At 35.2% G+C, this 24,800-nt stretch overlaps 1 protein-coding gene across 5 annotated transcripts in view; it reads right to left on the minus strand.

Annotated features, from left to right (window-relative positions):
* Nucleotides 1-364: 364 nt before the first annotated feature.
* Nucleotides 365-24,800, minus strand: part of USP47 (ubiquitin specific peptidase 47) — a 121,909-nt gene continuing 97,473 nt past the window's right edge. For 4 of the 5 annotated variants that reach the window (XM_017881605.1, XM_017881604.1, XM_017881601.1 and 1 more), the window contains 12 exons: nt 22,859-23,066; nt 20,963-21,078; nt 18,801-18,920; nt 16,248-17,025; nt 11,265-11,440; nt 10,828-10,908; nt 9,057-9,172; nt 8,579-8,697; nt 6,205-6,335; nt 4,565-4,612; nt 4,344-4,474; nt 365-3,498 (listed from right to left, as the gene is read on the minus strand). In XM_017881605.1, the coding sequence (XP_017737094.1) occupies nt 3,324-3,498; nt 4,344-4,474; nt 4,565-4,612; nt 6,205-6,335; nt 8,579-8,697; nt 9,057-9,172; nt 10,828-10,908; nt 11,265-11,440; nt 16,248-17,025; nt 18,801-18,920; nt 20,963-21,078; nt 22,859-23,066 (2,199 nt within the window). In that variant the 3' untranslated portion in view covers nt 365-3,323. The remainder of the gene's footprint in view (nt 3,499-4,343; nt 4,475-4,564; nt 4,613-6,204; nt 6,336-8,578; nt 8,698-9,056; nt 9,173-10,827; nt 10,909-11,264; nt 11,441-16,247; nt 17,026-18,800; nt 18,921-20,962; nt 21,079-22,858; nt 23,067-24,800) is intronic. The other variant, XM_017881602.1, reaches the window with a different exon arrangement.

A 24,800-nucleotide genomic window follows, 5' to 3' on the forward strand; every position in this document is an offset into this window, starting at 1 on the left:
GTACACTCAACCTAGGTGGCCACAAGCTTCATTTGGGCCACAAACTCCTTTGAAACCCTCATAAAAACTGTCCTACTATCTCCCTGGTAAATCACACATACACACAGTTTTGCCTTTCAGGACATATGGCCTTATAAGATTTTGACTACTAGTGACCAAAATGTCGGTGTTTTTCAAAAATTACACAGGATTAAGATGGAATAGTTTTATTTAGCAAACAAAAAACTTGCTAATTCAGAGTATCCTCTAGTCCACGTACTGTGGTTTAGACTACATTTGCAAAATTAGGGCCTTGACGCTGAACAAAATAAAATCCAGAGGAAGAACTACAGTATCCAATCAAAAAGGAAGTACTAGCAAATGAACCAGAATAAAATATTTTATTGTATTCCATACATTCACAGATCACTTCCAGATTTTAGTAACAACACTGCAATGCTATGATGCTCAAACCACAGTGTAAGTTGGTAGCTCTCTCCTGCTCTCTTGGCCTCTAGATGTATCACAATACAACTACTAACTGTGGCAACCAATGCCTATTTCATTGGATTATTTTCTGACTGGAGGCTGGGTTCATCGCTTTAATTCTGGGAAGAATTTTAAAGTACCTTCCCTTACATTATACGAGATAAAGCAAACACTCTAGTGTGAGGGCTGCTTCACACACAGTTTTTATCTATCACTATCATGACTGCTCTTCCTTACATTACACGTCCTATACAGACGAGCTACACACGGCATGGTCCTGAGACCACAGCTTTTGTTTCTTTGGCCAGAATACACCCCTCACCTTGAGTGCCCGCCTTAGAAACGCAGGTACTTGGTTCTCGTGCATGGTTGACACAAGTTCATCTGCCCCATGGTAAAAGCTCTTCAAAACCTTTGCATGACTTGTGGGGAGCAGGGTCACAATTTGTTGCATGTGATCTACCTCACCCTCAAAAGATAAAAGATCATGAGGCTCCACTGCCCCTGGGCTCAGGGAACTTGATCCACATTGCTAGGGCTCTGCCTGTTAGGTTATGGGTGCTCACCTGACTCTCTGAAGCAGAGGGAGGCTGACACAGATTAGCTTTTATTGAAATTATTAAAGTGCAACATTGTGTTTTCACTCTATCAGGCACTGAAAAGCAAGAAGCTTTTAATGTTTTCTTTTCTATAATGAAATATATTTTCTTTACTCTTATTTGTATCTGTAATACATCTGCAATTATAAGCAGCAATTAAACATAAAACAAACAAAGAACAGAGCAGAAGGCACAGTCTAAAGAGTGGGTATCAGAAGAATTTTACCATTTACGCTCAGGAATACTAAACCAAACGCAATCAGACCAAACTCCAAAGCCCATTTTGTTTACAAATCTGCCTCTTCTGTGTGATAGCAAGTCAGTCCTTTAAAGCAGAAACCCCATTTACTAATCCTATATCCCAAGTAAGCAGGCCTGTATTAGAACCAAATAGCTGTCCTCTTACATCAGAAAATCTAAGTGATCTGAAAGACAGTTCATCACAAGTGTTTCCAATTTTCTTCTGAGACCATCACCGATCCCACTAATGCAAACTCAGAACATTACTTCAGTCAAGTTTAGCTAAATGCTATAGCTTCTTTGAAATAAAATTGGCCAGAAAATACCCAGAAAAGATTTTTTTTTTCATTGTGGATTCCAGGAGACTTTTAAGACATTATGGAATTCTCGGTGATTATATTCAAATGGCAGAGTCACATTTGCTAACAGTATTTTCTAATTTTATCTTTCTTATAAAAAAAGGGTAAAAATCGGATCTGAAATACTGACAGGATTCCCCAAAGTTAGATAATAATACATCTTTTCATTTCTCTTATGAGAACTTTACGGTAAATATACCTTTATCGTAGAAATGAGATATCCGATACACATTACAAAATGTTATATTTAAAGATGACAAATCTATTCTTAACCCAGATTCTTCATCCACAGAAGTTTAATGACTAAAATAACACAACAGAATGAACAAATGTTTTATTGGCATGTTCATTGTTGTAAACAGCATCTGGCATGAAAAAGTTTTACCAAAACCTTTTTTTTACTGATTTTTATAAATTAGATGGTATTTCAAAATTTATGTAGAATTGTGTTCATTGAATACTTTTATTTAGCAAAGCAAAAACTTGCTGATACTAATAAACTCTGCAATGAAATCATGTTGACTGCATCAGTCTGTACCATGACCTGACCTCACTAGCAAGTTTATTCAAAACAATGTTAAGACGTTTCCCAAAAGTTAAACTACATGTAACTACAAATTGACTCTAAAAATTAAAACTGGACTTACAAGCATTCTAGAAGATTCAAACTTGAAGTAAATCTTCAAAACTAGATGTACAAAGAGAAAAAAATTGAAGCCACTGAACGGAGAAACCTCATTAACAAGGGCAACAACAATCCTATGGGACCTAGCACTGAAGGAAGCTCACTGAGGATTACGTTTACACAGATTGCTATACTTCTCAATGTACACAAATGTACAGAATGAATGATACGTGAAAAGAATAACCATGGGAGATAGTTGAACTGCAATTATGATAACTCAACAGGATCAATTTTATTTACATGCTGAATAAATGAATGAAACATATTCTCTACATCCATAACTTAAGTACAATCAGTTATAATTACAACACTGCAGCAATCTGAGCTGCCACCTGCTGGGAGCGTTCTAAGGGAAACGTTTTGATGTTCCAGAATAATGTTCTTAATACTCTGCAAAAAATGAAACAAAATAAAAACACAACTTCACAATTCCTTACTGGGTTACGGCTGGTTCTAAGAATTTCCTTTCTTCAGCTCCTGTTTTTGCTGCTTTCCAAGAGTCAACACATGTTGGATTTACTTCTGAATTGTCAATGAGGTAATGTGTGTATCAGTGAAATAAACAGAAAATTCATTCATTCATGGCCTTTGCACAGCTTTTATTATTAAGCTATGAGCATCCTGTTTGAGGCTAGTTTTACTAGCGGCTATGTGCACATTTGTCCACAATAGAAGTAGTTTACTCATTCCCCTGTCCCCTTTTCTAATAGAAGGTTTGCTTTTTTTGTTTTTTTTTTTTTTTGCACATCCCTTTTCACTTTACAGTACATTTGACTATAGTGCACAACATGATTCCGAGTCAAAACAGTGGCCCATTGGGCACTGAGCTTCTGATTGGTGTAGGGCAGTCCAATCAGTGCTGGTGTCACTGGGTTACCCCAACCATGTCCGGCCAAAATGGCACTACCCAGTGGTAGTTAACCATCTAATTAAAACCAAAACTCCCCCAGGGAAAATGCTACACTATCAGAGTCAGTCTTGAGTCAGATCTTTATTTGGTGCTCCATCCAGATATATTTTTAGTGCTTTCTCTTTACGAGGTGAGTACGTTACACGATGTCCAGTCTTCTGGAGTCGACTGCTTTCTTTTTTCATCAGTTCATTTCTTTGCTCATCTGTCAATTCCATTAATTCTTCTGTTTTATCCCTACACATAAAATATTAATCACATATTAGGCCAGTAGAGCCTGCCACCTCTATTAATGTATGCTTGAATGCTATGATGTTCCTCAGCAAGATAATGAAATCTGTTACAGGTGAAGTAATATTATTTTATATATTGGGATGTCCCACATTTCTAAGGTGTTTATCACAGGAACACACTGCTTGCTTCTAAAAATGGCAGAGAATAATTTCCATATTATGAGCAGTAGTAACAGCTATCATTATTGAACATCTATTTATAACAGGCACTGTGCCAGTTATTTTACATGCTGCAATAGCTCTAATTCTCATAAAATCCTGCAAAGTAGACATCACTGTTGCAATTTTATAGATGAGGAGCTAGGTAAATCAGAAAGCTAGTTTTGAACCCAGATCTGTGAGGCTCCAATGAGTATTCTTTTTCCTCTACATCTGTGCTGTCCAATACAACAGCCATTAGCCACATGTGGCTATTGAGCTTGTGAAATATGCCTGGTTCATATTGAGATGTGCTGGAAGTATAACAGACATACAATATTTCTAAGACTCAGTACAATACAAAAATGCAAAATATCTTATAAATGATTTTTTATACTGATGACTTGTAATGATCATATTTTGGGTATACTGGATTTAAAATATTTTAAAATTAATTTTACCTGTTTCTTTTATTGTTTTAATGTGGCAACTAGAAAACTTCAAATTATAATCATGCTTGGCTGTCACTGTATTTCTACTCATTAGTGCTGCTCCATATCATAAAAACAGTAAAGATACTTAGGTAAAATAAGATATTTATGCACACCAAAACTGTACTACTAACAGCAACAAAAACATTGTGAATGTTACCTATAAAATATGACCGCACCATCATCACAGATATAAAGAGGCCAGACATTCAGGGTAGAAACTTTGGGATTCCAGTCTAAATCTTGATGAATATCAAGGACAGAAATATCACAGGGAAATGTTCCTCTACCCTAAAAAGAAAAAGAATGAATGACTAAATCATGCCACTAGCTGTGTTTATCATGCACAATACACAGATGCAAACATTCTTAGGGCTTTACCTTAGCAAATTCAATATCTTCCAAAGGAATCCCACTGATTTCACTAAGCTGTAAAATAAAACATTTTATTTGAGTTCACTTAAAAAATAAACTTGCCTGGAAAAGTTATTTTCCTTTTACCCCACCAATAGAAATAGCTCAGTTTAAAACTGTTTGATATAAAAAATTAGAAGAAAAAGATGGAAGCGGCCACCCTGCAAATACTATGCCCCAGAAACACCAAGTTAGTATATTCCTTCCAGACCTTTCCCTATGCATACACAAACTACACCCACATGTTCCAAAAACATGTAAAATTAGATTAATATCTCTATATAATAATTCTGTTCCTAGAAGAATAGGATACAAAGTGACCACATGCTCTTCAATAACTGAACAATATACATTTTATCTTCTGTGGATGGACACTGAGACTGTTTTCAGTTTTTCCCAGTTACAAAGCTCTACTGTATACTTCCATGAATATATCCTTGCACATGGTGAAACCCCCTCTCTACTAAAAATACAAAGAATTAGCCAGGTGTGGTGGCACATGCTTGTAGTCCCAGCTACTTGGGAGGCTGAGCCAGGAGAATCACTTGAACCCAGGAGGCAGAGGTTGCAGTGAGCCAAGGTCGCGCCATTGCATTCCAGCCAGGGCAACAAGAGTGAAACTCCATCTCAAAAATAAATACATAAATAAATAAATAAATTATTTTTTCTTGAGACAGAGTCTCACTCCGTCACCCAGACTGGAATGCAGTGGTGCAATCTTGGCTCACTGCAACCTCTACCTCCTGGGTCCAAGCAGTTCTCCAGCTTCAGCCTCCTGAGTAGCTAAAATTACAGGCATGCACCATCACACTTGGCTAATTTTTGTGTTTTTAGTAGACACAGGGTTTCACCATGTTGGCCAGGCTGGTTTTGAACTCCTGAACTCAAGTGATCTGCCTGCCTTGACTTCCCAAAGTGCTGGGATTACAGGGGTTTGTATGTGGTCTATAGTTTCTTTTTTTGGCTTCTGGTATTATGCTTACAAATATCTTTCTCCAGGAATATGAAAATATTTTTAGTATTTAGTATTTTACATATTTTCACCTAGTACATTTACTTTTTTAATATACACACTTAATATATTTAGAATTTATTTTTGTGTTTAGTATGAAGTACGGAAATAAATCTTTTTCAAAATGCTCATTGTGCTAGTACCACGGTACCACGGCTTGACTAATTCACCCTTTCCCCAGAGATCCTTAGATATTCCATCTTAAAATGCAAAACAGACCTTTATCTGGATTCTCTATACAATTCTACTTCATTTGTTTTTTTGAGACATACAGCAATTCAATCTAGTAACTTCTAACTAATTCTAACTTCTTAGGACAAAATTGGTCCAAGCAACAGAAAGTGAGGATCCACTTCTGAATGGCCAGGAGCCAAAGTAATTTTTTCAAAGAATCAAGAGCCTGAACAACCAGAGTGTGCCACCAGGTGTGACAGAAACCGAAAAGAAAGGTTGGTGCATCAGTGTTTGGTACTGCTTCCTAGGTTTTCTCTTAGGCAACACAGGAAAAATGTATTGTTTATATATTATATATTTTATAAATATTATGATATATATATACAACATAAGATACATGTTTTGTTTAAAATGAACTTACCTTCTCTCGCAATTCGTCAACACTACTGCTTTCCAATACAACCTCCTGGAAGGGATCCAACTTCATCTCTGAAGGCTTCCACCGTCTTGACAAAACTGCAAGTTGTGACATGGACTTCATCTTCTCTACCCCTAAGAATATGCAAGATTAGGCCATCATTCTATTTCCTCTGAAGGTTCATAATTCGACTTTTCCCTTAGTGCCTGACTAAACAAAAAAATTTACTTCAAGTGTTACTCTTAAAAGTGGGCACAAGAAAAGCCCAATTATCCCAAGGAGTTTTTGAGAATCAAATATTTACTCTTCTCTCCAGTCTCAGAAGATAATTCCTCTCTTCTTCAAACTATTGTTCAACCAGTACTCCTAATTCCACTCCCTCCTGACTCCTGTTGAACGCTGCATTACCAGTTACTCTCTTCTCTGGATCTCCAATCATCATTTCCCTATTGGCTACTACCCCTATCTAAAATCATAATCAAATCGACTTCACTCTATTCTCTTTTTTCACTCAAGCTATTATTAATCCTTCTCTTTCCATTTAATCCCCAATTTAGTGATTCTTCAAAATTGTCACTTTTACATTATGTCACTTTTCAAGCATCAACTCAATTGTCACTTTTCTCTCTGGTGTACACAAGAACAACTTCTACTGATTCAGTCCCTTAGTACCTATTATTTTAGAATGACAGGTTTGCAGTTCTGTTTCTTCCACAGATTGTGTGTACCTGGAGGGCAATAAGTGGTTCTTACTCATTTTTGTAGCACAAGGGATTAGCAGTGTCTGGCAATTTACAGGTCAATAAATATATCTTGGATTTAATCACATGACATTTCTTACTCAACTATCTTGATGTGAAAATATACTGAAATAATACTGATGCAGGCACCCACCATCTACTACCATTTTCAGATGAATCCATCTCTGCTAATATACTTAATCCTTACAAGGGTGACTTCTTTGTCATTTATGATCTCTTCCCGACTTACCCAGGCACAGTGATTATTCCCTAAGACTCCAGATACTCAAAGAAATCACAATCTGGAGCACTTGCCTACACACCATAGTAGATGGTATCCTAGTTGTTCCTTACCTCCCAACTTAACTTGTCAATCAGAATTTCAACCATTTAAATTTATGGTTGAATTAGACCTGAAGCAGCCTGAAATACATGAGGTGTTGGTATTATTGAGCCCTCTAAAAACTAGTATAATCTTGTAACAAAATATCCAGAATTGACATTTTACTTTCTATAGAAGAAAAGGAAAATTAAAATTTTCCTAAGCAACAGCAAAAAAAGAATATAGAACTAGCTGTTTACCTTGATGTGATCTTCTAAAAGCCAACTTTCCTCCCAGAGCCTCCCTCCAAAAACCAATACTTTCGATGTACCAATGTTGATAATGAAAACCGGGAGGTGCGACAAACAGGTCTGCTACTTGGACCTCCTCAAGGTCACTGTTATGGGTTGAACTGTGCCCCCCACAAAAAGACATGTTGAAATCCTAATCCCTAGTACCTCCGAATGTGACCTTATTTGGAAATAGGGTCTTTACAGTGATACCCAAGGTAAAATAAGGTCTTCAGGGTGGGCCCTAATCCAATAGACTAGTGGTTTATGAAAAAGGGGAAAACAATACAGACAGACAAGCCCACAGAAAGAACACCATATGAAGATGAAGGCAGAGACTGGGGTGATGCATCTACAAGCCAAGGTTGCCAATGATGGCCCAAAACCACAGAAGCTAGGAGAGAGTATGGAACAGATTCTCCCCCACAGCACTCAGAAGGAACCAACCCTGTTGACAGCCTGATCTCAGACTGTGAGACAATACACTTCTATTCTTTAAGCCACCTGGCTTAGGACACGAATAGTCATTGTTCTTGAGTCTCTGATAAATTATCAGTACCATGTCCTCAATACAAAATAAGCCATAATAATAAAAAAGAAACTAAAGAACGTGGCTAAAAAAATAATAGCAGAGTTTTCTTAAAATGTATTAAAACCTAACTTTGTAATTTCCTCATAAGGGGGAATTAATATTCTCAACATTCAAAAAAAGAACACTTAAAAGGCAAATGGTAGCATTTGATAGGAGAAAGATAGGAGAAGGCTGAAAGACACCGATTATTCTTTCACAAACAACTTAAGCAGTTACACTAGGACACAGGGGAAGAAAATAAAACTCCCAGGGATAAGACGTAGGTAGGAATCACATCAATCCACAATAAGGATATCGTTATGCTTAATATAGCACAAAACACTATAATGTATATTAGATTCCTCGTAACTCATTATTTGATTAAAAACTATAGGCTTCTATTAGCTCTAGAGTATTTCTAACTGATACTTCCCCCCAAAAATATTGAAAATACCATCAAGAACTTCAAGGAAAACCTCCCAATTGCTGGAAATATTAATATCTTCTTCATAAATATGATAATCCAAAAAGACAGTGCCAGGATTCTTCCATGTTTTTTTCCTCAGACGAAACCTACAAATGTGATAAGACATTTAAAACGACTATACTTTGAAACTCTCAATTTAAAGATTGACACTAAACTGACACCAAAGAAAAATGAACTATGTTCAAATATAAAAGTCAAATAATGAGTTGTTAAAATTTGGGGAAATAAAGAAATGTTCCTAGTAATTCTAATTTAGAATCCTCTATAGGAAATCCAAACAAAAATTTAATACTCTTGTTTAGTCCTTGTAAACTAATCTGTCGTACTAAAATTCTGAATAGTACGGGAAATTTTAATTCTCTCAGTTTTAGAAAATCATACCAGTCCATTTCAATTGACCACATAGTCTTTCTTCAAATCACTGATGACATTAATTTTACTTTACCTGTCAATACTGAGCTCTAAACCACATTGCTCCCTGAGCTGAGGAATTAATTCCTCTTTTGACTGCCGTACAGTCATTCCTTTAGCAAACACAGCATCTAGCAGAAACTTGCATGGCTAGAAATATAAACACAAACAATCAGAGCGTGAATTACACATTAATTAAATACATTAATATTAACACATTAAAATAAAAATTACCAAAACATTTTATTTGCAATTAAGGGCCTGAATTTTGGACTCTATCTCCCTTTTTTGAAACCTCAACTCCACTATTTATGAGCTCAGCTATCTTCAGCAAGTTTACTTAAAATCTCTGTCTCAGATCTGTAAATTGGGAACAGTACCTTCCTCACTGAGTCATTGTAAAGGTTAAATAGGATAACACATTTGTATTTTCCTTCTTATAATAGTTACAATTTTGAAAGCAAAAAGAACCACTTTTATGGACTAAAATGAGGGAAATGTATACTAATTCTCCAAATACATTAACCAATTCTCAAAAGAGACACAGTTTCCACAGACTCAGATGAAATATGTAAGTTAAAATGACTGTAATGGGTCACATTAAGAGAAGTAACAGGTGCCAGCTAAAATATCTTGTATGAATAAAGGCATTTTATGATAAATTTATGGTTTTCACATTTGTTTAGTTGTTCAATAGGATGATATAACATGTTATAACAGAATGTTGTAATAGTAGGATGCTATAACCTTCTGAAAATATGATCTTTGCCTTATTCTTTTGGGTATTTGTGGTAAGGCTAGTATACCACAGGGACTAAAATATTTTATTATTCCTTAAAAAACACAGCCTGGGCCGGGCGCGGTGGCTCAAGCCTGTAATCCCAGCACTTTGGGAGGCCGAGACGGGCGGATCACGAGGTCAGGAGATCGAGACCATCCTGGCTAACCCGGTGAAACCCCGTCTCTACTAAAAAATACAAAAAACTAGCCGGGCGAGGTGGCGGGCGCCTGTAGTCCCAGCTACTCGGGAGGCTGAGGCAGGAGAATGGCATAAACCTGGGAGGCGGAGCTTGCAGTGAGCTGAGATCCGGCCACTGCACTCCAGCCTGGGCGACAGAGCGAGACTCCGTCTCAAAAAAAAAAAAAAAAAAAACAAAACACAGCCTGTTTAGATCATTAACCCACACCGTTTACAAGCAATGACTTTGACCAAGAAATACTTCTCTGTGCCTCACTTTAACTTTCTTCATCTATAGAATGAGAATAAGAAATAGTGCTTGTATCTTAGTTAATTGATGAGGATTAAATGAATTAATATTTGTAAGCACCTAAAGCACACAGTAGACACTATATAAATGCTTGTTACATACTAAAATGACTTTCAACTGCTATTCACCTGTAGCATTATACGATTGTTTCCAGAAAGCAAGCACAAAGAAAAAAAATTTTTTCCTTTTAAAAGCAGGAAAATTTTGTCTCATTTCAGCATTTGCACCAACACTTTAGAGCACAGGGATGACAAACAGTGGCCTGAGGGCCAAGTTCACTGTTGCCTACTTTTGTAAATAAAATGTTGAGACATAGCCACCTCGTTGGTTTATTATCGTCTATGGCTCCTTGTGCTAAAATAGCAGAAGTGAGTAACTGCAGCAGAGGCAGTATGGCCTGCTAAACTACAAGGCCCAGAAAAAATTTGCTGACCTTTGCTTCAGAGAAATAAAATGAGTATGAATAAAATCTCTACACTGTATGTTTTTAGTAACTGTAAAAAGTAACCTTATATTGTTCTTAAATGTGTTACTTACCTCTTGTTCATTGACCAAAAGCTGGTACACTTTAACTCTGTATTCTCCTTTTTTAAGTGCTCTCCCCAGTCTAATTGTAATCTATAAGTTAAAAACATTTTTTTAGACATGCTGCCTCAACAGAATAAATAACCCATTCTCATCCCATTTTTAAACTTTCCAAAATTCTCCAGATTATAGGCTCTCTGAGAAAAGACATATCTTTTACCTCTGAATCCCCAGCACCTAGAATAGTAACTGACACAGTTAACATTTCACAAATGTTTGTTAGATGAGTGAAGAAAATAACAACAAAAAACCCCCCAAATTACCATTAATCATTAAAAAAAAAAATCCTTCCAGTGTATCTACTTCACCTTACTTGGAAGTAGTAAAAGCTGTTCTCGAATCTATCATTTAAAATTGACTGTAACTACTCAAAGATTATTTTAATCAACCTTATTGTCATCAGAAAATGATGAAAGTGTCTCATTCAGCCGGACGCTCTCAAACTCCTGATTGCTGGCATACACTCGAAAGACCTTGAAGTGAGAGGACAAAACTCCAACAAAGGGCTCTAAATGTTGTTTGAAAGCTGCCAGAGTAATTCTTTTATCAACATGCACCATCAACCCTAAGCATAAAAAAAAAAAAAAAACAGGAACAAAATGTGAAAGAAACCTCTGAGTATAAATGAAACAGATCATTTACTTTTACTATACTGTATGCAGGAAAAAGTATTCCTTTTCAGTTAGACTTTAGCTAATATACCACACTGAATGGACAAAAAACATGGACACAGTTTCTGATAGGTATTATCTGATAGCTTAAAATGTTCTGAGCTATTTAAGTGCTTGTTTGTTTAGGTTGCCAAACTCAAAAACAAGCTTCTAGAAATTCTTTTAAAATATATACACTTCTAGCTCTATACAGTAATAGTGTAAGCACTGGTGGTTCCAATCCCACCTCTTCTGCTTACTTACTATATGGGACACCAGCCTCCGTACCTCCATTTCTTCACTAGAAAAATGGAGATGATAATAGTGCCCACCTGAGTGTTGCAATGTGAATTCAGTGAGGTAATTCATTTATCATGCTTTCAGCACAGTGCCAAATACAGCATGATTGCCTCAACAACTGTTAGTAATATTATTTAATTTTCAGATTTTCACTAGAAAAAAATGTCGTAACTGGCATACTAAGATGTCTGATTTATCAAGTGCTTGGGCTGTAACAGGAACTGTATTTAAATGGATCAGAAACTCTTACCTCTTCCCGGCTTAAATTTAAGCTCTCTTGGTATTGTAATAGGATTATCTTTGATGAGCTTTGTTTTTCTCTAATGCTTATTATTTTAATCTTTTGTCTCTAATTTTATAAGCCACTCATGAGGACACATCTGGAATGCTTCTATTGACTGTGATCTTCATATTGTAGTAGAAAGCAGAAACCGGACTCTCAGTTAATAAGGCAGGGCTGCCTCGCTGCCTCAGGCCACTGGACCTCCCTGGCTCTAAGGTTCCCTCCATGTTAGGTCTGGTTTCTCTGCTAAAGCTACATGGAAGGTAAAGGATGAGACCTTAAAATACTCCTGGTTTACATTCCCATGTCATAGCAACACTTGGGTTGAATTTTTCTCACATGACTTTTTGAATAAATTAATGTTGATTGTTTTCCTGGCTATAAAATATAGGCTCATTAATAGAAAATGTGACAAGTACAAATTAGAAGAAAATATGAAGAGGGTGATGAACTTTATTGACTATCTACCTTTTGAGTTTTGAGACAGTATTTCTCTTAATTTGTTTAAAATGTCACTTTTTAAGCTTTAAGGAGTGCCCCTCTCTCTATATCAATAACCCAGCTTATGGCAAACAAGCTTGTCTATGCTATCTAACGAGGTACTAAATTTCTTAACAGAAGGGTGTAATGCAAAAATTACTTGATTAGAAATGGAAAGCCTATGTCTAGATTTCAGTTTTGTCACTTTACTCTGATAAATGGCTGTAGGCAGGTCATCCAATCTCCCTCAGCCTCAGTTTTCCCATGTGATCATAACATATAACATTGTTGTGACAAATGTAGTAAAAGTCTTTTCTAAAGCATTACTCAAATACAAGCTTTTATTGCCATTTTGGTTTCTTTCCTAACCTCTAGTAGTGTCGTGTCATAGGAAGACAAAAATGTTTGTTGGTTATTGGTATAGCTTAATATGGTGATTACGACCAATTGGTTCTGGAATTTGAGGGCCTAGCCTGAATGAATTCCTGGCTCCTCTTCATATATTAGATTTGTGACTCTGACTTCTCAACTTTTCTGTACTTAAATTACCTTTATTATAAAATGGAGATAACAGTATTTAAATCTCAAAGTTGTGTTCTGGAGTCAATACATGTAAAATGTTTAGCATAGCTTTGGCAAAGAGTGTTAATTTATTGGCTATAATTACTTTGTAGTTTTAGAGATTACCATTGCACCATTTTTCCTATTTACCTCTTTACATTGAAAAGTCTGTCTTCACAGAACAACCTTAAAATATATTTATGATTTTCCTTTTTCTGTCCTTTCTCTTATGTATTTCTTCTTTTATTCTTTTCCTTTTTTTTTTTTTTTTTTTTGAGACAGGGTCTTGCTCTGTTGCCCAGGCTGGAGTACAGTGGTACGATCATAGCCCACTGCAGCCTCTCCCCTCTGGGCTCAAGTGATCCTTCCACCTCAGCCTACTAAGTAGCTGGAACTACAGGCTAATTAAATAAATTTTTTTTTTTTTGTAGAGACGGGGCCTTACTATGTTGCTCAGGCTGGTCTCTAACTCCTGAGTTCAAGTAGTCCTCTCACAGTCTCCCAAACTGCAGGGACTACAGGTGTGAGGCACTGTAACTGACCGTTACATATTTCTTAAATGGTAACCAAAATTGTACAGAGAAGTTTCAGTGCAAATGCACTACCATCTTTATTTATCTTGGCTTTCTTGTTTATACCCAAGTGCCTACGAACTATAAATAGGTCCTACCAGGACAGTGTTCTCAGAGAATGATCTGCAATTATTCTCTGAAACAACTCTTGAATTAAAACTGCTATCTTAAGGACCATCATTTTAAATACAGTTTGATCACTGCCTGAGTGAACTGCCTATACTGTGCACAGCGCATCATTCTTCAAATATCAAATTCATTGTCTACCTGTTCTTCCTTGCCATTTTATCACTCTGAAGAATGTGTATTATTACTCATCATCCACATGTTTTCCCAGGGACCTACTTCCAGATGACTGAGGAGCTGCAATGAATCAGTCTTAGCACAGACTCAAGAAAAACCCGGTTGCTAGCTGCTATCCCTACTGCCCTATCTCCAAACCAGTTTTCTACACATGAGAAGGCATTTTCCAGGGTCACATTTTCTTTTCAAACAAGACCTTTTCTATGGCTTCTAAAAGCCCAAATACATAAGTTGTAGTGAATGGTTTCTATTCTTCACCATGTTTACTATTTCAATGAACACTAGTAAATTAGCTTAGTATGAATTTACAAATATGGCCAATATTCTCCATTTAAAAGATTTTATTAACTGTTCTAGGATGGAAATGAGACTTTTCAAACTATAATTCTAAGTATTCCCATTGAATTCTTCCTACGGTTGAGACTATCACCCAGTTAAATTTTCAGCACACCATTCTAAAACAAACCAATTAAAAGAAACTTCCAACCTTTTACTAAAGAGGAACTACTTTTAATTTTTCTAATGTCCTTGATGGGTTGAGTATGGTAAAAAAGCAGAGTAGTTACTACTATTTTTCCTTTACTAAGATGGCAAGGAAAGAACAGTGGTAGCAGCTATGGGGTGGTGGCTTATGATATCTGAGTCTCATCCTAGCAGTGTGAGCGACTAGCTATGTGACTGCACAGGCAAATTACTTAATCTGTTTGACCAATTTTGCCATCAGTGAAAATGGTCTAACAATAACAATTTCACACAGCTGTTAAGAGAACTAATGAAATAATGTAAGCTAGTGAGCCTTATGAGGTAAATGCTCCACAGAAATTTAAAGCATTATTATAATACGATTTTCCTCTATTTTGTTCTGCTAATCCACATTTTCACACTTGAGTTTTTGCAAGATATATGTATGAATGTCATATGATTCCAGTGTTACTTAACCCAACTAGTTAAAAACACAAATTTAAATACTTGTATTATTTCATAATTTCTACTACTTTCTTTTAGCAGATAGAATTTTGAGACTACAAGCATCACAGCACTTAACTTTTAGAGTGGGTGACTGTGCACCTCCTCCCCACGAGATGAAGCATAAGGCTGCATCTCAGTCGTCTCTACTGCTAACAGTTACATAGGGCCTGGCATCTAGTATGGATTTAGAAAATGTTACTTGGACGGGTGGATGACTGGATGGATAAAGAGTGGTACTCTCTTCCAAAGGTCAAAGGAACAATTAGATGCCTTCAATTCCAGTAATGGTCCCACTTAACTAGTTATATATACACTTCTGGGCAAGTCATTCATCCTCTATGAGGTTCGGTTTTCTTATCTGTCATATAAGGATACTAATGTTTGCTTTATGAAGTTTGGAGAAGCTTTAAGTGAGAACAAATAAGTATTTTGAAAACTAAAATATAAAAGTATAAGGAGGCAATATTAATATTTTCTTTGTTAGAACTAATGCAAAGTATTTACATTTTCAGCTACTTCTCTTTTATACACGAAGAAAGATTTTATATCTTAAACCTGGTTGTCTTGCTAATTATTTGGCTGGCCTTAGTCTAAGGTTTTATAAAGGTTCTTTTATTTTAAGTCTCATACGATGCTGTAATGTTTTTGTTGTTACTGCTTATGCCAAATGCCCAAACTCTCAGATCTCTTCCATCTTTCTGAGATTATGCACTGGAATTTCTAGTAACTCCTTGCTTTGGAGTTACTTCAAAGTAACAAAAAAAATTTTTAAGAGTGCTTTTTCTTTCTCTGACTTTCCCAGTTAATTATGGACTTTTAAGGGTGTATAGCAAGGGAATTGTTGTTTGCATTGGAAATGGAGAGAGGGAAGAGCATGTAGAAATAAAACATTTTCCTGGGCATTGAATATCAAATTTTCTAAAGTGTCTCAGCTTTTAAAAAATATTATTTACTTTTTAATATATTCCCTAATTTTTTACTTAGTAATTATATAATAATTCCTTCCTAATATTGAATACTATTTTTTTTTACTTCTTATCTCAGAGTTCTGATATAATTACCATCTAATTTATTGCACAGGTCTAAGAACAGTGTTCATTATAACTGCATCGAAAATCAAAGTCAATAATCTTATAATCCAGAAAGTTACAAATGATCTTAGAACTAAGTACCTAACGCTTAACTGAAAATTTAAATAAACTGAGAGAAAAACTGATGCTGTTACAAGGACCGTTTTTCTTTTGAAGTACATACATTTATGTCCTTCCCCAGAACCTTCATCTGCAGCATAGGGTTCAGCTTTGAAATACATGTACTGCATTTCTCCCCTACTCTTGCCACTCTCATCATATTCACTATCAGTTCCAGAGTCTTCCTCAGCTGTATCCCATGTTTCTTTTTTCCCTTCATTTGCTTTAGTTCTTCTACTACTTGTGATACTGTGAGAGTCAAGTCCATTAGCCAAAGGCATCTGAGCATTGTCTGCATTGCACAAAGTATCACTGCTATGACTGGAACTAAGAATATCACTGTCCACTGAACTTGTACTCCTGTCATTATTCACATCTGAGTCTGATCGTTCTTCAGACTGAAAATTTTCTGGGTCAGAAGTCTGAATATGCTGTTCAAGTTCTCTATTATCTACTGATGCTGAAGAGTCCCTCTCATTGAGAGGTGATTCGATGTTTTCAAAGTCACTTGTCTCAGTACTTTTGCTGCTGTCCCCATTATCTCCATCCTGCTGTTGCTGCAGTGACAAGCTTTTGAGTTTTTCAGTGCTTTCTTCTAGAATAGCTTCCACAGACTTTAGGCTTCCTACAGGTCCTTTGACTCTTTCACAGTCATCATCCACATTACCAGAATCGCCTCCAGCTTTCTGGTATGCTGTCCTTTTGGAATAAGATCCTGGAGATTGCTCAGGTAGCAAAACAAATAATCTGATTGTATTTGCATGCCGATCCAGGAGTTTCCATAAATGAGACTCTGCAAAGGCCATCTGGTAATCCAAAGTCTCGGAGCTTTCAACAAACACCTACATGGTAAGTCAGTTTTATTATATATTAATTTTAGTGACATGCTCATTCATCATCGTTATATTGCATTAATACAAGACAATACACAGTTATGTTACAAAACGTGTGATGATAAAGTTTCTGAAGGACACTGTATTGTTTTGCAGACTGAATAAAATAAATATTAGGCTCATATGTCTTTGTTACTAGCCAGAAGACTACATTAAGATAGAGGGCATGGACATACACATACACACAAACATCTTGTTTATTGGGTTGTCCAATTTCAGAAAGTTGTATTATATATCCTTCTCTTTAGGAAATTAATACTCTGGTTTTTCTTTAGATTGTATAAATCTTTCACCTTTAGGAAATCCAAGTTTAGCCTGAATTATAGACACAGGAACATGTGTAAAGACACCCTGTGAATACAACACCAAAATCCAGATCATGGAAAAATTTAATGGGCAAATGACCTGGCTTTGTAATAAATAAACTGCAAGGAAGCAAACAAAAAAGACACAGGAAAATTTACAGAAAAAAAATTTTCTAAGACGATCAGAGAAATCTGAACACTGACTAGATATTGGCTGATATTAAGGTCTTTCTTAGGTATGTAACGTAATTGTCATTTTTTAAAAAGTTCTCTTCATTTAGATATATGTTCATATTATCTATAGATGAAATGATGAAATGATCCTGGGGAAGTTTATCAAATAATCTAGGGGAAGTAGGTGGTTAAATTATAGATGAAACAAGAAATGATCACTGTAGAAGCTGAGTGATGGGGATGTGTGGGGGGTCACTCTATTTTCCCTATTTTCTCTACTTTTGTTTATGTTTGAAATTTTCCATAATACATCTTTTTTTAAAATGAAATTCGTATTTGGCATAAATTTGGCAATTATAAATAGCATGTTGGGTGTTGCATAAAAGGATAACACTATAATTATCCTATTCAGTAAATGTTACAAATTGAAACCAGGACGCTAACCATTTAAGAAAAAAGAAAAGTTAGATCCGTACACCAGTTCTTACCCTAAAGAAGTACTGGAGGGGATTAGAGATTTTAATGTTTTACATATACACACACACATACACATACACATACATCCCCTCCCCCACCACACAAAAGTTTTAGAAGTGTAGGTGAATAAAATTTACATATTATTAATAAAATAATACTAAAAAGGTAAATGAGATAAAAGACTTGACTGTACTAAGATGAGACTAGAAAGTGATAAAACATATATGAAAAATGATAAATGATGAAACACATAATAATAGCAAGACAGAAGAAGAGGACTAACATGAACTTTCTCATTTCCAACAGAGAAAAATGAGTAGGCAAAGGGAATAATGTTGGGTGAACTCAAGATTATAATTTTCTCTATAACAGGTATGCCTCTTACCCTCACCACGAAGCACTGCTTTATGGGACAAGCTCAAGAAAAAACAAAATCCAGGGGACATAATCACTGTGGACAGAAATGGTTATGAAGGCTTCACCAAAGAGGTAGGACTAATCTGGAGACTGAAAACAAAAAACAAAAAAACAAAAAAATACAGGGAGAGGAGGAAGAACACTCCAGGTAGGAGTGCATATGAACAAAAGGCAAAGAAGAGGAGAACCAGTAGGACTGATTCACAGGACAGAAAGGAGGCTGACCTGACCTGACTACAAAGGAAGGTAATTATTGGGTTGAGAATTTTAAATTAAGTTCCAGACAGATGTTGAACAGCTGTGGAGGCCAGGCTTATAATGAAAATAGTAATTAAAAAATAAATGACATACCTTGTTACTTCTAAAAAATCCTTCAGCTTTCAGGGTTTTACTGGAGACACTGAGAAGACGCAAATCATTATAGCAGCGTTCGAGCACTATTCTCATTGTTTCAGCAGGTAAATGGATGGCCTATAATGAAAGCAATTTAATAAAAGTACTCTTTCAAAATAATTCTGCTTGACTTAAAATACGGGAAAGCAAGACACTGCTGAGTTCTTCTCAAAAGCAGCAGAGAGAAAATAATTTTAGTAGAGGTTTTAAAATTTTGAATAATTGAAGGGAAAATTAGTTATACCCATAAATTATGCTGCAAATCAGGAGAACAAAGTACCACTTATAAATATATACTCTGAAACTATTTGAAAGGTAAGGATTTTCCCCTAGAAACTCGATTACTCTCTAACTTGCAAGTAAATGAGTGATATGATTCCAAAGAAACTGCATAACTGACTTTTTGACTGCTGATATCAAAACGTTGAACTTCTTGGCTTTTGACAGGCCCTTCTGTAGTCTGTGAATAGTTGTTAATACTTTTATCAAAGCAATAAGCAATTTTCCTTTGTGTAAAATGAGAAGATTAGTAGGTAAAATTTTAAGTTATTCTGAAAGTCCACATCTTTAATTTTGGAGTCATTTTATAAATTTTACATGAAAGCAGCAGACAAAATACTTTACATTTAAAAGAACACAATTTATTTTCAATACAACAAAGGTCATCAGTTATATATACCTAATTCTTAAGCAGGCTGGTTAAAAATGCTGTATTTGTTCACATGATGTTTTGTGACTGCCTTTATTCTCTATAGACACATTTTTCTCAATAAGATTATAAACTTCTTGGGGAAGAAACTATTGTATCTCTTTCTTTTGTATTATGTGTGAGTGCTCATTAAACTAAATTTTTTTACATTTGGCATTCATATTTTAAAAATGTAATATACAGTATATTATCACAACATAGTATGCATTTACAAGCAATTTCATCACAAAATTTCACAAAATGATTTGTTTCCTGGTTACTACTTTAGCAAAATTGTTAGAAGTCATATATAGAAGTCAAAATACAGACTTTTTTTTAAACATAATAACCACCAACTCTTACATGATACCTTACATTTTTTTTCCACAGAGTATTTATTTATTTTTCATTAATGTTCACTACAACTCTGTTAAACAGGTATTTATAACCCCAGATAATGAGATGAAAGACAAGACTACTATAAGATGAATGACTGAAAACTGGACTCGACTTGTAATTATGGAACAACTTCCACTACACCAGGGGATATTAACCTATGGTTCGAGAACCCTGCAAAATTTGCCTGTTTGTATGCTCAAGGTTCTGCCGAGTATAGGACGCTTGAAAGGATGATAATCATTTGTCTGGTGTGGACTAATCCTTTTGCCCTCCAAAATTTGAATGTTTTCATTGTTATATTTTTCCAGCTCAAAATATCTGAATGAGCCTATTTTCTTTATCACTAGCTCATATAATGGTGCCAGTATTCAATTCATCACCTTCCCTGTCAAGTCTACACCCTCACCTTCCTCCTCTATTTCTATTAAATGTATCTCTACTTTTCTGGTTACCTAAGTTTGAAACCCCTGGCTCAGGTCATTGGTGCATCTGCTTTACCCCAACATTTAACAATTACAAGTCCTACAGATTCTATCTCTCTCGGACTCTATGCCTTCTCTCATTTCCAGTCATACACCTGCACTTGAATTATTTCAACAGTTTCTTCCTCTCCAATCCTGACTCCCCTCAAGGCATGTGGAACACTAATCTATTGTCACCAGACACTAAATGCAGCATTGCCGTGCTTAAAAACAACGAAAACAAAAACTCAACTTCTTATTGCCTACACCAAAAAGGAACCCAAACTTTCGTGTTTACTGTTTAAAGCTCTTCATGAAATAAACTGTATTTATATTTCCAATCCCATATTTTATGATAATCCAGCCAACACATATAAGTTGTTATATGTACTTGCCTCACACTTTCTTACCTCTACACTTTACTCAATCTGTTTCTTTTAACTATAGTTATCTCCTAACTACAAATATTAGCTCCTAGAGGTAGAGCATGTATCTTATTCATAACTATCACACAGTGTCTTGTACACAGCAGGCACTCAAAAATGTATTTACAGACCTCTTTTAAAACTTACCTTTGAAATCAGTTGTTTGAACTCTGTAACTGTCTGATTTAAGTAAGCACGAACAGTTATAGGAGCAGCTACAGATTCTGCCTTTAGATCAACAACATGAACTTTCACCATCACTTCTGTCACATTTGAAGACATAAACACATAATTGGAGGTTATTTTTTAATGTATTTCACATGAGTAATACATTCTTAACGTGTTTCTAATAGATGAAAAATCCAAACTTCCAAGTACAGATGAAAACAACAACAATGAATAAATATAAATCACCAGATACTGCAAAACAAATACTAAAGGCAACATAGCACTCCTGCTTGCTTTTGAACAAACCCCTTATTAAGCCACTCAAGACCTTGTTCATCATCAAAGACTTCCTATCCTCAAAATAATATTTTCTATATCCCAAGGAAAATTCCACACAAAAACTGTTCTGATTATGCCTTTGTTTTCTCACTTAAATCCTTTATACTGAAATTTAATCCCAAATTCTTCTCTTCTGTTTTCAGGAGGTTATGTTTATAACTAAACTCTTAATCACTTGAAAAATAAATGATCTTCAAACACTGTATTTCATACATAGTTATTCTGTATCTGTTTTAACCTGTTTTATGTTAACCCTCAGTTTTTTTCCTACGTTGTTAATCTAAATTTGACAAAATATTCCGCTAAGATCTTGATTATTAATGAATAAAGACTACTTTATAAGTCTTACAATCCACACTAGCATTTAGAGTTCTCTTTCAAATAAGAGGTATTACTGCTGACTCATGTTATATCTTAATCATTCTTTTTCCTGTCTAGCAAAAGAAAAAAAAAAAAAAAAAGCAACGAAATGTCCTTATGGGACTCTATAGATAGGGTAGAGTCTTAGAAGTTGAAGTAGGCATCATAAAGTTTTCAGAAATAAAATTTTCCCACTTAAGAGAGGTAGACTCCTTGAAAGAATACTATATCTAACCTACTCTGTAAAGAGAGGCCTTCATTTAAAAAGGAGATATACAGGATCCACAGATGAATATTATTGTAAAAGGGCAGAATAAGGTTTTGTAAGTTCAACTTTTAGGAAAAAAACACAGAAAACCTAAGTCTGAATTCTGACTAACCACTAATGCAAAGGAGTTAGGGTCAAGACACAACAGTAAGGATTTTGTAAAATTATATAAACATTTTGCTTTTCTTCTATTTGTTACAATTTATATATGGTAATTATAGAAAACTCTGGACATGAACAGACCATGTAACTGTCTACAGGGAAACTGTCTCTGGGAAAACTAGGGGCATGATATTCTGGTTTTCCTAAACAGTCTCAAAGGAAAAACAAACAAACAAACAAAAAACTCAATGTGCTGAGTGAATGTGATAGATTTAATGAAGAAAGAAAAGCTGAAGTCCCTGGGACCTGTAGAAATAGAAAGGATGAAGAAAAATTTTAAATGCTGACAATGATGGGATAATGATTCCACCCTTCCAAAGAAATCCTGAAAAACAGCCTCGACTTCTAAGATTTTATGGGAATATACTTTTTTTTGGACCAAGGTCTTCTCTATAAAGAGAAGGAAAGAGAAAGAGAGATCTTCCTAAGACAGCAATTGATAACTTTAGGGATTGACAGCATCCAGAATGATTCTGTACTGCACACTGGAGAAGAAAAAACCCACTGAAGACCATAAGCTAGAAGTTTTGCTGTTTTTTTGTTGTTTTTAAAATTATGCATACAACTCTTTGCAAGTAATCTAGAACTTAATTCCAAGCTGTTGCTGAGTACTTCTCAACCTGTCAAAATTATTCTACATTTTAAGACCATATGAAAATTATGTTCATTTCTACAATAAAAAAAAAAAAACTTTCTCATGAACATTTTAAGTACAGTAGAACTAAAAATAGTGTAAAATTGCTCACCTCCAGGTTTATAAGACTGGAAAACTTGATCAGGCTTCCTCGTCTCCAACAGCAGATCAAACATATATGTTGACTTGACGCCACCTAGTAGAAGCCCCATTGGTGTATCTTCTTCTCCTTCATATGACCGTTCTAGATAATCATGAAACTCATCATATTTAACAAGGCGACAGCAATCCAGGGGTATTACCTCTTCTAAATCCATCATCTAAAAGAAAGTAATCCCCCAGAAAGAAAAAATATATATACATATATAAATACACAGTGTTTTAGTCTGTTGGGTAATAACACTACAATAGGCCCTAACAAAATCCACACATTTATGATTTGCATCAAAGACATCAAAGTTACAGGCACAACTTAAATGTTATTTTTAAATAATTATGTTTCATTATCCCTCAAATCATATAAAGCATGTATTAAATACATTTTTTATTTTTTAAAAAGTAAACTTAATAAACTTTAGATGTAGAAACAAAATCAATGTATTATAACTATTGTTCGTAATCAACTAAGCTGGAAACACAGAGGAAAACAACCGAACAGCCAACTAGAATATGCATCTTTTGTTTTCTTAATCTAATCTGGAGTAGAATTGATAATTTGTGTATCTAGTAACAATCTAAGTACAGGAAGACAGCATGTCTCATAAAGCCATCACAAAGGGTATGGCTTCTGTCTCTCAGGTGCCACCTCATTCCTCTCCAGAGATCCCCTTTCAATATTAGCCTCCAGAATACTTACAGCTCATGGTATAGGAATTTCTATCATAAAATTTCCTTCTAGCTTATGTCACTAATAGATGACATACCCTGGTTGCAACAACTCTCTTGATAGGAAATAAGCCTCCTAGAGAAACACAGTAGAATTGCTTAAAAGTATTCAATGTTCATTTAAGGTTGTGATTACGATTTTCAAGAAGGACTTGTAAGGCTCAGTGTATCCCCATTGATCTCTACTCCTCCCCAACTCCCATCCACAACAATGAAGCTCTATTTCTGGCATATAAGATTGACTTCTCTCTTCTGTTTCTTTTTATTTGCAAACTTTCACACTTCCTACTTTCAAGACTAATGCTTGCAGTCCACCATTATATTTAAAGAATTTTTACCAAAATGAGGCAAATCCAGAGCCACCCATCCATCTTAATGTTTGTTCATTCATTTATCCATTCAACATACCCAACCATTTTTGACTTTTCTATATACCAGGGAAGAATACTAAAAATAAAATTGTGAGCAAAACCAGAATGGTTTTTGCACTTGTATGTGCTAATAGTCTAGTGAGTGACAGTAATATTAATTAAAATAGTCAAACAATTAAATGTAAAATTTCAATACTGATAAGTGCTATGCAGGACCAGATGTATAATATAAATGATTCTCAAACTTGACTATGTCTAAGAATCACCTGATGTATGTGTTAAAATGCCTATTCCCAGGCTCCAACAGAGAAATTCTGATTCATCTGCAGCAATTAGCATTTTTAATAAGAATGTGACTCTGGTGCAGATTGTGCTGGATCACACTTTGAGAAACAATGTCAGCTATCTTGTGTGTTATTTTTAGTTATTTTATTGGTTCCATTATAACTACACACAAAATGATGTAGTATGCAATTTTTTTCTCTAGGTAATGATGGTTTAATTTCAGTCATTCTGTTAATGCTTATATGGAAAGGGGAAAACTTTAATTTGTTAAGTATCATAAATGACATTTAGAACGATCTGGTGAAACAGCGTGACCCCATTTGCCTTTCAAACCTCATTAATAACTTTCCACTACTCTTAGAGAACAAAATGCAAACTTCTATTTCACAAAATCTCTAATTTCATTTTATGGTACTCTGTGCTCACTTAAAACAATCTAAACATATGGCTCCTTTCTTCAGTTTCTTAAATGTGCCAAGCATCTCCTCACCTCAGCACTTTTGCACATGCTGT

Source organism: Rhinopithecus bieti, unplaced genomic scaffold (genome assembly GCF_001698545.2).
Source record: "Rhinopithecus bieti isolate Rb0 unplaced genomic scaffold, ASM169854v2 scaffold_11944, whole genome shotgun sequence".
NCBI lineage: Eukaryota > Metazoa > Chordata > Mammalia > Primates > Cercopithecidae > Rhinopithecus > Rhinopithecus bieti.